The sequence below is a fragment of the Trachemys scripta genome, chromosome 2, assembly GCF_013100865.1.
Source record: "Trachemys scripta elegans isolate TJP31775 chromosome 2, CAS_Tse_1.0, whole genome shotgun sequence".
In the NCBI taxonomy this organism is placed as follows: domain Eukaryota; kingdom Metazoa; phylum Chordata; order Testudines; family Emydidae; genus Trachemys; species Trachemys scripta.
In genome coordinates, this window is record NC_048299.1 from 38,556,438 (window position 1) to 38,569,044 (window position 12,607).

The 12,607-nt window shown below is 40.5% G+C and overlaps 1 protein-coding gene across 2 annotated transcripts in view; it reads right to left on the reverse strand.

Moving 5' to 3' along the window:
* LOC117872157 (macrophage mannose receptor 1-like) overlaps positions 1 to 7,718 on the reverse strand; it is a 57,413-nt gene extending 49,695 nt beyond the window's left edge. For both annotated transcript variants that reach the window (XM_034760336.1, XM_034760337.1), the window contains exons 1-2: positions 7,555 to 7,718; positions 5,763 to 6,164 (exon numbers count right to left, since the gene is read on the reverse strand). In XM_034760336.1, the coding sequence (XP_034616227.1) occupies positions 5,763 to 6,164; positions 7,555 to 7,615 (463 nt within the window). In that variant the 5' untranslated portion in view covers positions 7,616 to 7,718. The remainder of the gene's footprint in view (positions 1 to 5,762; positions 6,165 to 7,554) is intronic.
* Positions 7,719 to 12,607: the final 4,889 nt, after the last annotated feature.

The window sequence follows — 12,607 nt, forward strand, 5'->3', positions numbered from 1 at the left end:
TTTATATTATTTTTATTACAAATAGTTGCACTGTAAAAATGATAAAAGAAATAGTATTTTTCAATTCACCTCATACAAGTACCATAGTGCAATCTCTATTGTGAAAGTGCAATTTACAAATGTAGATTTTTTTTGATACATAACTGCACTCAGAAAAACAAAACAATGTAAAACTTTAGATCCTACAAGTCCACTCAGTCCTACTTCTTGTTCAGCCAATCGCTAAAAGAAACAAGTTTATTTACATTTACGGGAGATAATGCTGCCCACTTCTTATTTACAACTGTGCAACTCATGGGAGGGACCCAGAGGGTGGCACCAGCTAAAGGGGGAGCGGAGGTACGTGACCTCCCCATGACCCCAACATGACTCCTCTCTGCCCCCAGCCCGGGGGGCCCATGCTCTCCCCGTCCCCTTCCCATCCCACATTACCTGGGGGCATGGCTGTGTCCTCCTGCTGCTCCAGGAACCGCAACATCAAAAGAAGCAGAACATTGGGCTGCACGCTGGCAGCTCCTCCGACATGGCTGTACCAGTACCACCCCCAGCTCCACCCTGAGCCCTGTCCTCTGGTGGGCTGTACAGGCCACAAACAGGAGATGCAGCTGCGTGGAAGAGCTGGCAGCAGTACAGCCACACCAGAGGAACTGCCGGTGTGGGGCTGCCTGGCAACCCCACATTCTGCTCCTTTCACCGCTGAGGTTCCCTGCTGAATGTGCCCCCCAGCCATCTGGGGGGCATGTGACCCTTCTTCCCCTTCCAGGCCACCATTCCAGAGGACAGGCTTCCATGCTGATGATGCTCATTAAAAAAAACAATGTGTTAATTAAATTTGTGACTGAGCTCCTTGAAGGAGAATTGTACCTCTCCTGCTCTGTGTTTTACCCACATTCTGCAATATATTTCATGTTATAGCAGTCTCAGATGATGACCCAGCATGTTGTTCATTTTAAGAATACTTTCACTGCAGATGAGACAAAATGCAAAGAAGGTACCAATGTGAGATTTCTAAAGATAGCTACAGCACTCAACCCAAGGTTTAAGAATCTGAAGTGCCTTCCAAAATCTCAGAGAGATGGGGTGTGGAGCATGCTTTCAAAAGACTTAAAAGATCAACACTCCGATGTGGAAACTACAGAACCCGAACCACCGCCAAAAAAAAAAAAAAAAAAAAAATTAACCTTCTGCTGGTGGTGTCTGATTCAGAGGATGAAAATGAACATGTGTTGGTCTGCACTGCTTTGGATTGTTATCAAACAGAACCCATCATCAGAATGGACGCATGTCCTCTGGGTTGGTGGTTGAAACATGAATGGACATATGAATCTTTAGCACATCTGGCACGTAAATATCTTGCTACACCAGCTACAACAGTGCCATGTGAATGCCTGTTCTCACTTTCAGGTGACACAGTTGATAAGAAGAAGGCAACATTATCTCCTATAAATGTAAACAAACTTGTTTGTCCGAGCGATTGGCTGAACAAGAAGTAGGGCTGAGTGAACTTGTAGGCTCTAAAGTTTTACATTGTTTTATTTTTGAATGCACTTATTTTTTGTACATAATTTTACCTTTGTAAGTTCAACTTTCATGATAAAGCGATTGCACTACAATACTTGTATTAAGTGAATTGAAAAATACTATTTCTTTTATTTTTACAGTGCAAATATTTATAATAAAAATAAATATAAAGTGAGCACTGCGTACTTTGTATTCTGTGTTGTAATTGAAATCAATATATTTGAAAATGTGGAATACATACAAAATATTTATATAAATAGTATTCTATTATTGTTTAACAGCACAATTAATCATAATTAATTTTTAATCACTTGACAGCCTATATATCTATATCTATATATAAATCTGGAGAAATACATTTACATTTGAATGAAATATAAATAGTTAAAAATACTGACTTAAGGAAAAAAAGTGAAGTCCGTGAAAATGACTAGTTTCTTTGCATACCCTCTAATCATCAGTTGTTGAGTAACCATGAACACTGAGCAAATACAGGGAAATGTATACAGCTCAATGGAAAAAGTAAAACTAAAATGAAAAATAACCTACTACTGAGGTAGAAAAGATTGGTGTGTCCCAAACAAATATAATTAAAGTACTGAAAAGCATTTTTCCATAACAAAAAGAAGTTTATTATAAATGTTAAACTTTCTCAATTGTAGACCAGTAAGTCTTACATTTGTACTTGGCCAATTGGTTGAAATTATAATTAAAAACAGAACAATGAAACACCTGGAAGATCATGATCTGATAATGTTTAACCAGCATGGTTTCTGCAAAGAAAAATCATGTTCATTAATCTCTTACAATTCTTTGACCATGTCAATAAACTAGTGGATAAAAGAGAACTAGTTGACATACCTAATATAGATTTCCAAACCGCCTTTGACAAGAGGCTACTACAGAAGCTAACTAATCCTCCGTTATTAGGCAAACTATAGTCATGGACCAAAAACTGGCTAGGAGGTAGAAAGCAAAAAGTAAGATTAAATAGACAATTTTTATCCTGGCAAAATGTTAACAGGCCAGTGTCGCAAGGATGCATACTAGGTCCTGTACTGCCTACTATATTTGTTAATGATTTGTAAATGGTGTAGCAATGTAGCAAAATTTGCAGAGGGCACAAAGTTATTTAGGTTAGTCAGGAACAGAGAGGGCTGTGAGAAACTTTAGAAACACCTAAGAAAGCTAGGTGACTGAGCAGCTGTTGTAGCATGCCCTCATCTCTGGAGCTAACTTGTGTCAAAACTGACGTCACCCTCCATACTCCCTGGCAGGCCAGTGAGAAGCTGCGGGGGTGTGTGCCTGACTCAGTTTCCTCTTATGGGCTATCAGTAAGTTCAGTGAGGCTTTATGGAGTGAACAGTGTCCCTTCCGGGGCGGGAGGTGTCTCATTTATTTAGTCAAAGGCCAAAAGGACATGCAGGGAAGTCTTCATCCCTAGAGTCCTAGCTGGGGAGTGAAAGTTAATCTTAGTCTGTCTGCATCATTCAAATCCATCTTTCTCCTCCTTCCAAGATCTTGATTTATGATCCTCTTCTGGAGTCAGGCCTCCTGACATCACCTGAGGAAGTTTCTTCTCGGGACACAGGGCCTCTGCAGCGATCAAACCACTGCAGTTCTTCTCTGGAGCGGCACATAGTTCCCCAGTGATCTGGATCTCCTACCACTGTCTGGTAAGGTCCTTTTGCTGAAACTGGGCCTCCCTAGGCACTTGGCATCCACAGCTCTTCCCTCTCAGAGCTTGCTCCCTACAGGAGCACCTTTCCTAAGTCCATCTTTTCTGGTGGGCTCTCTAACCAGCTCCCCGAGAAGCTCCTTATCTTGGGAAAGCTTCTTCTGTTCTGCTGATCTTCCTGACTGGGCCCTCTTAACCCTTTATTAGGCCCAGGTATTCCTTAGCTATTTAACTGCAGCCCAGCCATCTAGGCAATTAACTACTTACAGGTAGATCTGGGTTGGCTCATTCTCCTTAGTGGAGCTTGTTTTAGGTAGACTAGGTGCCTGACCCTCTCAGAAAGTCAGTTACCCTGTGACAGCACCCTGAAGGCAAATGAAATTCAATGTACATAAATGCACAAAGTTATCTATTGGAAGCAAAAATGTGACTTGTACACCTCACGGGATTCTAAATTAACTGTATCAAAACAGGAAAGGGACCTGTGCATCTCTGTAGACAGCTCAGTGACAACCTTGGCTCACCGTGCAGCTGTAATAAAAAAAGCAAACAAGATGCTAGGCAGCATAGCGAATGGGAGGGAGAATAATGTGAAGAATATAATAACTTTATATAAACCAATGGTGCAGCCTTATCTGGAATACTGTTTGCAGTATTGGTCATCCCCTCTCAAAAAGGATATTGCAAAATTAGAGTACAGAGAAGGGTAATAAGAATGATCAAGCACCTGGAAAAATTATTTTATGAAGAGAGATTGAAATGATTGGGATTGTTTACTATAGAAAGGAGATGAATAAAAAAAAGTACATAAAATAAAGACTGATATAAAGAAAGTAAATTGGGAACTTCTGTTAACCCTGTCTCATACACGAGAACAAGGAGACATTCAATTAAATTAAAAGGTGGGAAATTCAACATTGATAAAAGGAAATACTTCTTTACATAATGGATAGAAAGACTCTGAAACCTGTAGAACTTACTGACACAGGAAGCCACTGAGACCAAGGACCTCGCAAGATTCAAAAAGGAATTGGATGTTTACATAGGTAGCAAGAATATCCAGAAATTATAATTGAATACAAGCATTTTGGAAGAGATATTACACATCATGCTTCATGGCTTTAGCCAGTCTCTAACTATTAGAGATCAGGATAAGACCTAGTGTATGGGGCAGATCACCTTGCAACTGCCTGCTACAGGGTTCTTATGCCTTTCTCTTAAGCATTTGTTGCTACTCACTGTCAAGGCACAGTACTGGACTAGAAAACTTCCCCTTATAGCAAGTAGGTGTTGTGACTGAGAAGAGACTGCAAGATTGGACCCCAAATAAATAACTTTATAGCAACATGAGGCAAGGTCTCTCAACACTTGCTGCCCATTGTTATCAAAAGAAAACTGGGAAGTGAGGGAGCTGTAGGGAGGCTGATTCACAAAAGCATCCCTAGCCAACAAAGCACTTAAGCACATAGACACTTGCTTAAAAAGTCAGGTAAGTCCCACCGAATTAATGGGAGTTAAAGACCTGCTCAAGATCTTTCTGGAATAGGGATGTATTTAAACATTTGCTCAAGTGCTTTTCTGAATCAGGACTTTAGAGAGGAAATTATCTGAATTGTGCTCCTGGTCAATGTATATACACCTCTACCCCGATATAACGCGACCCGATATAACACGAATTCGGATATAACATGGTAAAGCAGTGCTCGGGGGGTGGAGGGGGAGACTGCGCACTCCGGTGGATCAAAGCAAGTTCGCTATAACACAGTTTCACCTATAACGCGGTAAGATTTTTTGGCTCCCAAGGACAGCGTTATATCGAGGTAGAGGTGTAGTAACAACTATCACTAGCTATAGCAGTTGAAAACCAAACTCCCAGAAGCACTGACTTGTGAGGTAAATGAGGGAACTTGCTTTTTTCACTAATTTCATTTTTAAAAATATTTCTTTAAGATGGATTTCTGTTCCATATATGAACTGGTTTAAAATATAAATTAATCTTTCAGTGTATTCTCTCCATCCAGATTCATAATCAGTGAGAGAATGGGAGAAAAATTTCTTTGAGGCCACCAAACTTGATGGGAGCAGTGAACATAAGCCAGTGAGCAGAATGTAATTTTTCATGCAGAGTAGCTGAATAAACTAACAAGATGATGATGATATACACAATATTTACACACAGTGTAATTTCACATTTCTTTGTCAAAGAAGGCAGGTACAATCATTAAGACACCAATGTAGCAAATCACATGCTTAAGTGTTTTGCTGGATCAAGGTCCAATTTCATCTACATGTTGTAGCAGTCATCATTCCCTACGTGTTGCGTCTACAGTGTAATCACATAGTTGTCCTTGTGTCATTATTAACACTTAGCTAATAGAATTACCTTTCTCAAGTTAGCCATCCAACTTGGAAGGTCAGTTCACTCACGGCCCAGTTCTGCAATATATCCATATTCAAAACTGAGTCAAGGATTGTGGGGTCAAATGCATAAGAGTCCATATGCTCTAATAAATGCACAAAGAAATTAGCAAAATAATAAAAGGATTAATTTTCAGATCTTTACCTTCATAGCCCCAGAAGCACAAATCATCTGTGGTTCCATAGATCTTCCATTTGCTCTTTACACTTGCTCCCTTGGATAGTATGATATTTTCTTCTTCTCGGTTGCCAGAATGAAAAAATAAATCTTCTCCTTCAAGTGAAAACAGGGTTTCATTTCTGCACCCCCACTGTTGAAGTTCACTTGTCTTGTTGCAAGGATTCAGAGTGATTGCAACCTGGTCTTTCTTTGAAGGCACTCCCAAACATAGCTTCAATGCCACACTCAAAAGCTGGTGATCAGAGACCCACCTGAATTTTTGTGACTCATTGTCCTGGTTGCAAATGGCAGTTCTGACTGAGCTAGAACTGTGAGCTTGTACACAGCGCTTGTGGTCTTCATTATATATTAAAAATATTCCACTATCTGTAAAACAACATGAGAAAACACATTTTTTTGGCAAGAGGGGTTTGTAAGCAGAAGAGTAGATTTTTTCCTAGTGAAGGAAGCATGATTTTTACCACTTAACTATAGGTTCTGTTAAACCTAAGCAGAAAAAAGTAATTTCTTCTGAAGTACTGATAACGGAGGAGAAATCAGGTGTGACTCATGCATGCAGAGAGAAGCAAGCACATCGCTCGCCCGCACCGCTTCTTGCCGCCCCCATTGGCCCGGGACGGCGAACCGCGGCCAGTGGGGGCCGCGATCGGCCGAACCTGCCGCGTCAGCATGTAAATAAACTGGCCTGGCCAGCCAGGGTGCTTACCCTGGCGAGCCGCATGCCAAACGTTGCCAACCCCAGAACTAGACTAACGTCTGTGGTAATGTCTTATACATTTGTACAGCCTGAAACACACCATTGGTAATTTATATATTTTAAATATGATATATCATAAAAATCAACAACTCCATTTTAGAGACTCAGATTTTAAAGTTTGATAAATCCTAAGGCCAAATTTCATTGCACTGATTGTCCATTCACTGGTGTCATTATTGTAAAAAACAAAAATAATAATAATAATGCTGTGCAATTTGTTGCATTACTGGCAATCATTTATTTATATAATATCTAACCTCCTCTCTGTCATTTACTGTGCTATCCTGGTCTGATTTTACTTTTTTAATAATCTCAAAATCAACCAATTGCCTATTTCAGTTATTTTTTTGGAAAGGTTCCTACAGAGTATTTCTAATTCTCCATACTGAACCTTTCCACTTTCATTTTTCAGAAATATCAATTTCTAGTCAAATCTTTCAGGCTGAAACCTACATTCCTTATACAGTCAAAACTCATTGTGTCAAATACCGTCGCTACCCTGCTCCACAGAGTAGAACCAGCTGGCATTGTGTGGACACAGAGCTCTGTTCATAACCTGAGGGGACAATGTCCTCTGCTCCAGGCATGGCAACACTGTATAATGTTCCAAACACATTTCCTTTATTGTAAATCCAATTTTGAGTCTTTGATTCTCCTCTTATGCATCCTAGTTCCAATCAGAAGTAACTCCACTGAAGCGAAAGGAATTACACGTGTGTTAATGAGAGGTGACTTCAGTCAGAACTTGTCTCTCCCTAGGAAACATTTGCGAGCATTTAAGGTTAAGCAGACAAGATGCTGTTTTTCACATCTCAGCTACACAGAGCTGCATCCCTATTCCATTTCTATAAGCCATTCAAATTAATAATTTCAGAAATAAAATATAAAGAATAAGCAGACTGCATCAAATGGGGTTAAAGTGACCCAGGAAAAGCATGAGAAGAGAAGCACTTTCATAGCCTTATTTACAACAGACCTAGGCCTTGGACTTGGACTTACCCAGCTGCTGAATAGTTTCATGGATGAGAGAGAGAAAAAACAGGAGTAGTGAGAGAGTCATTGCACATATTTAATCGCTTTCTTCTGATGTGTCCATAGTTCCCATCACAAACTAAAAGATTCATATGAAATGAGCTGCACAGTAGGGCCTCCTTAGTTCTGAAAGCAGATGGATCAGGGGAAGTTTCTAAATAAGGAACTATCCTGTCACATGTGGCATTTTGAAACACCAGGAATTCACAGAGCAAACTTTGATTTTGTAAGTGAATCGCTTTCTACTGAGGCTAAAGTCTTCTTCCACAGAAATGCAAGCGATAAACGAAGTGGTGTCAGTTCAGTGCAGATTTTCTGGGGACATGTTTGTGTGACAAATAGGTCAGGTGTTGGGTTGCCAAGTCTTCCGCTCTCTAGAGAGCGAAAGCTGCACCAGCAGTTAAAGCACAACTTGTCCCTTTCCTTCAATGATCAGCTTTAAAAGTCCTTCTAATATTGAGAATCATGATACCCAGACACAGAAAACCTTCAAAATTCCTGTGATACATATATGTGGTGTTCCTTTTTCAAGAATTAGAAGTTAGGATATCTCTTCCCTCGTGCAATAGTTCATACCCATAAATACCTATTTAGAGCTACCTGGTAAGGTTGGGATGTAGTCTGTATGTTCCCATGTTTCAGAGAAACTGTATTTGGGCTGTAAAGTTCAGCTCCAGAATCAGATCCAAATTCAAACTTTCCAAAGACTGAGAAAGTTCAAAACATTTTAAAAATGAGTACAGGGGTCTTTTAATAGATGAGACTGAAGCCATAGTAAGGCAGCAATACAGCTAACTGAAATGATTTTTGCAAACATTTATTAGATTGAGCCATTTTTTCCTAGTAATAAATTATGCACAAACAAATCACATTTTTTTTTTTTTTACAATTTGTTCATCAGTCAAAATTGTTCCATGAATCCTTTTTCCAAACACACATGGGCACGAGATTGTTTGTGAATGGCTCATCACGAATATTGGCCTAATTGGCAGTTACTTTGTTCTTTTGCATGAGGCAGCAGAGGAAGGGGTGTAGCAAAGGTAACATTCCTTGGGTGGGATTGTGCATTGTGCCTCTAGGAGGCACAGCACAGAACACACAGTCCAGGGAGAATGGGGCCCCTAAAGTGGCTTTAACCTTTTTTATAATCCCAGTCCTGGGCCTCTCCAGGGCTGCTGGTGTAACTTTAAAAGCTGTGAAGGGCACATAGGGTGACCAGACAGCAAGTGTGAAAAGTCAGGACGGGGGTAGGGGGTAATAGGAGCCTATATAAGAAAAAGACCCAAAAATCCAGACTGTCCCTATAAAATCGGGATATCTGGTCACCCTAGGGGCACATCTAAATTATAGCAGAGTTGCAGGGCTGCACCATGAACCACAGCCCTGCCCAGAATCTCCATAGTGCTGCATACTGTGACCTCGCATCTCACACATAAATTGCACCCCAGGTAATCCCCTGACAAGTCCCCTACACCAGAGCTTGCAGGGGCGGGGGTCCTCACAGGTCAGCTGTTTTCTGAAGTGTCTGCACCAGGTGAATCCTTCCCTTCTAGAACCAGGGCATTTGGGCCCCTTTACAGCACATCAGCCCTTTTACCTGGCATCCAAGGGCTGGAGCAGGAATAAGGACCTCACCCCCTCTATTCTAGGTGCATAGCTCTGCAAGATCCTCGGTTAGAGCAGCCTCAGTCTACTTGTAGGCTCTGGGAAGAAGTGAGCTGCAGTAGTGTAGGTACTCTTGCTACAATCAACATATTTACAATGCAGAGGCCTGGGAAAAGTGGTGGTGAAGAACTTTTACATCAGCCTGTAGTCTCAGGAGGCATTTTACAGCACCTATTCATTGCCACTCCATGTATTGTATGTTTATAGCATTTATGAGCTGCGTTAACTCCACATGCCAATGTTAATAAGCTGCTCGACCACCAGAAAACTTTTGTGAAAGAAAGTCACTTTGTGTTTAGGGTGAGAAATGCTGTAACGCGAAATAAAGGTGTATGAGCTAAAACACCCATCACAAATAGCAGGCATTTGTTTGGAAAGTGCTCAGAGATTAGAGTCTAAAGTGAACCTATACCAGCAAAAAAACTCAGAAATCTCTGCTTTAATTATGAAACAGAGAGACCTACATGCAAAAAGTAGACATCAGCTAACAGCTCAGCTTAAATCTTAGAAGGAAGGAAAGATCCTTAAGAAGCTCCAGAACTTTAAAAAGAGGAACTGAATAAATTGCTGAATAATATAACTCTATGGAAACTCAAAGATAGCAACAATAAACATTAGGCAAGGGAAAAGAATATAATTTGAACTTTTCAACTGAGGACCAAATATGTTGATAGAATAAGAACAAAAACAAAAATAAGTAAGAATCAGAGCTGAGTGAATAACAGATTTTTTTTTCTTTTCTTTTTTTTTTCTTTTTTTTTTTTTTTAGCAATTCTGCAAAAATTGAAAGAAAAATTCATTTTGCACCAATGGAGAACAACATTTTTCAAAATTCTCAATCAAAATAATTTTAGATTGGAACAAAACTTTTTGTTTGAATGGAAATGAAATGTTTTGTTTTGTTTTTTAATAAAAATTAAAGCAAATTTCTAAATGAAAAGCCCTTTTGGCTCAAAAATTTAAACACATTTGTTTTGGAAATATTAAAGAAAATGTTTATTTTTTTCTGATTTTAAGGGGTTTTTGGCAAAAACAATTAGTTGAAACCAACATGAATTTGCAAAGTATCTTGGTCACCGAATCTGCTTTTTTCTCAAAAAAAAGTTTCAGTTGAAACATTTCACCCAGCCCTGGTAAGAAGCCTGATCAGTATCACCCAGATAACTCAAACCTTTGCTGAGTTTTACAGAACCCTCTGTAAGAAGCTCTCACATTTAAGGGTTTCCCTAGACCCAACAGTGCAAAGCTCATTATGCAAGAATTTATTGGACATTGTTAAAAATTAATAAAACAACAATACCATAAGCCCCAACTGGAGTTCTGGCAGATATTTTTCTAGAAATGATTGAAATTATTCTCCTCATCATTAACTGATGCTTACAGTTTTATTTTATATGAAGACTTCTTCCAAGAATCATAGGGGACAATAACATATATCAATAACTAACAAAAGAAGACAAAAATCTCATTTGATGAACCCCCGCATTAGTCACTCTCACTTAGACATGGGTTATAAGATTTTTTAAAAATGTGTTTTGAAGCCCAAATCTTGAGGTTATTGTGACGAAGTGGGAATGTTCTTGATGTGTTATTTGAATGCTGAGTGGGGAGTATTAACCTGGGAAGGTTGCAGGGGAGTTTTACTGGGGCTGCCTGCATTGGGGAAGGGAGCATACCTGAGCATGTAACATGAGAACCCAGGAGGGGGGGTTGGAGGCCAGGTGACACCTCTGCCCGGGAAACTGGACAAAGGACACAAAGGCTGGGGGAAGAGCCGGGAAAAGGCCAGAAAGGAGGGGGCTGAAGGGAGTGTTCAGGTTTGGAGCTGGCTGGAAGATGGAGAGTGGTGACCCGAAGGGGCTTGGGCTTCCCGACGGGGCTGTGGCCTCCCTGGGGCCCCCAGATGGACCTAACTAAAGGGGGACGGGGCTGTTGTCGGTACCAGCAAGACCTGTTTTGGACTGTGTTCCTGTTGTCTAAATAAACCTTCTGTTCAACTGGCTGGCTGAGAGTCATGGTGAATCGCAGGAAGCCGGGGGTGCAAGGCCTGGTCTCCCCCACACACCGTGACAATTGTTACTAATTTTTAACATAAGTCCTTATTCAGGCAAAATGAGGGCTCGGCTACGTGGGGAGGCTGTGGGCAGCAAGCAGGGGTATAAATCTACAGCGCACTAGTATGCCGCTCACTAACTGCCCATGTGGATCCTGCTGTCATGCATTAAAAGTGATATAGTGTGCTTTGAGCTACTCTGGGAGTAGGTCAATGCGCATTGGGAAACTTTTAATGCATGCAGGATAGTAAGGTCCATATGAACAGTTAATGCATGACACACTAGTGCGTTGTAGATTTGCACCCCAGCTTACTGTACACTAACTCACTGTTTAGACAAGTCCTCCCATTGACTTACATGACCTTATGATTAATCCCAATAAGAATAGATACCTACTATTAATAATACGTAGCTCTTTTATAACAATTTTCATAGGTGAATCTCACAGCACTTTACATAAGAGGTCACTATCACTATTTTACAGATGAAGAAACTGAGGCATAGAGATTTGCTTAAGGTCACCTAAGAGGCCAGCATCAGAGCCAGGAATAGAACCTTGGCCTTCTGAGTTCCAGTTTAGTGCATTATCCACTTGGCTACACTACTTCCCCTATTGTAGGTGGTGTACTTTGACAAGACAGACTTTATTGCAGGGAGACATGCAGAGCTAATGGTGGGAGGGTTCTGAATGTAACATCTAACAGATTCACCCTGGAGCAGCAATGCTTTTAGGGACCAATCCAATATCTAATGAAGTCAGTGGGAGTATTTCCATTGATTTCAATGGGCGTTGGACTGCGGCCCTTAGCCCATGATGAGGAAAAAGCCGTTGGAAGTTGAGATGGCTGTACCTTTTTGAAATTGTGAAGATCAGGGGTGTTTTGAATATGTTTATACATCAGATTAAAATAATTTATGATCTGCTCAACTGATACCCCAGGGAATACTCCATCGCTACCCCAAATTCTAACACCACATGTAGCTTCTGAAACAATAGCCACACACACACACACACACACACACACACACACAAAACCTCCTTCACCACAAGAGCTTTTCCATCAGATCTTTATTTTGAAGTGTGGGAGTTCACGGGTTGTAATAAACGCAACAAAAGGATTTTACATTTTCTAGAGAAAAGAGCCTGCTCAGGTTATACTACAGCCTTTAAGGACTAGGCGCTCCTTAAAGGCTGTAGTATAACCTTATATGTAGATGGATGGACAGGTAGAATGTGGAGCTTTGCTGTCCCACATGCTTGTACTCTCTCTCAAATTACCAGGGAGTTATTTGATTAGAGA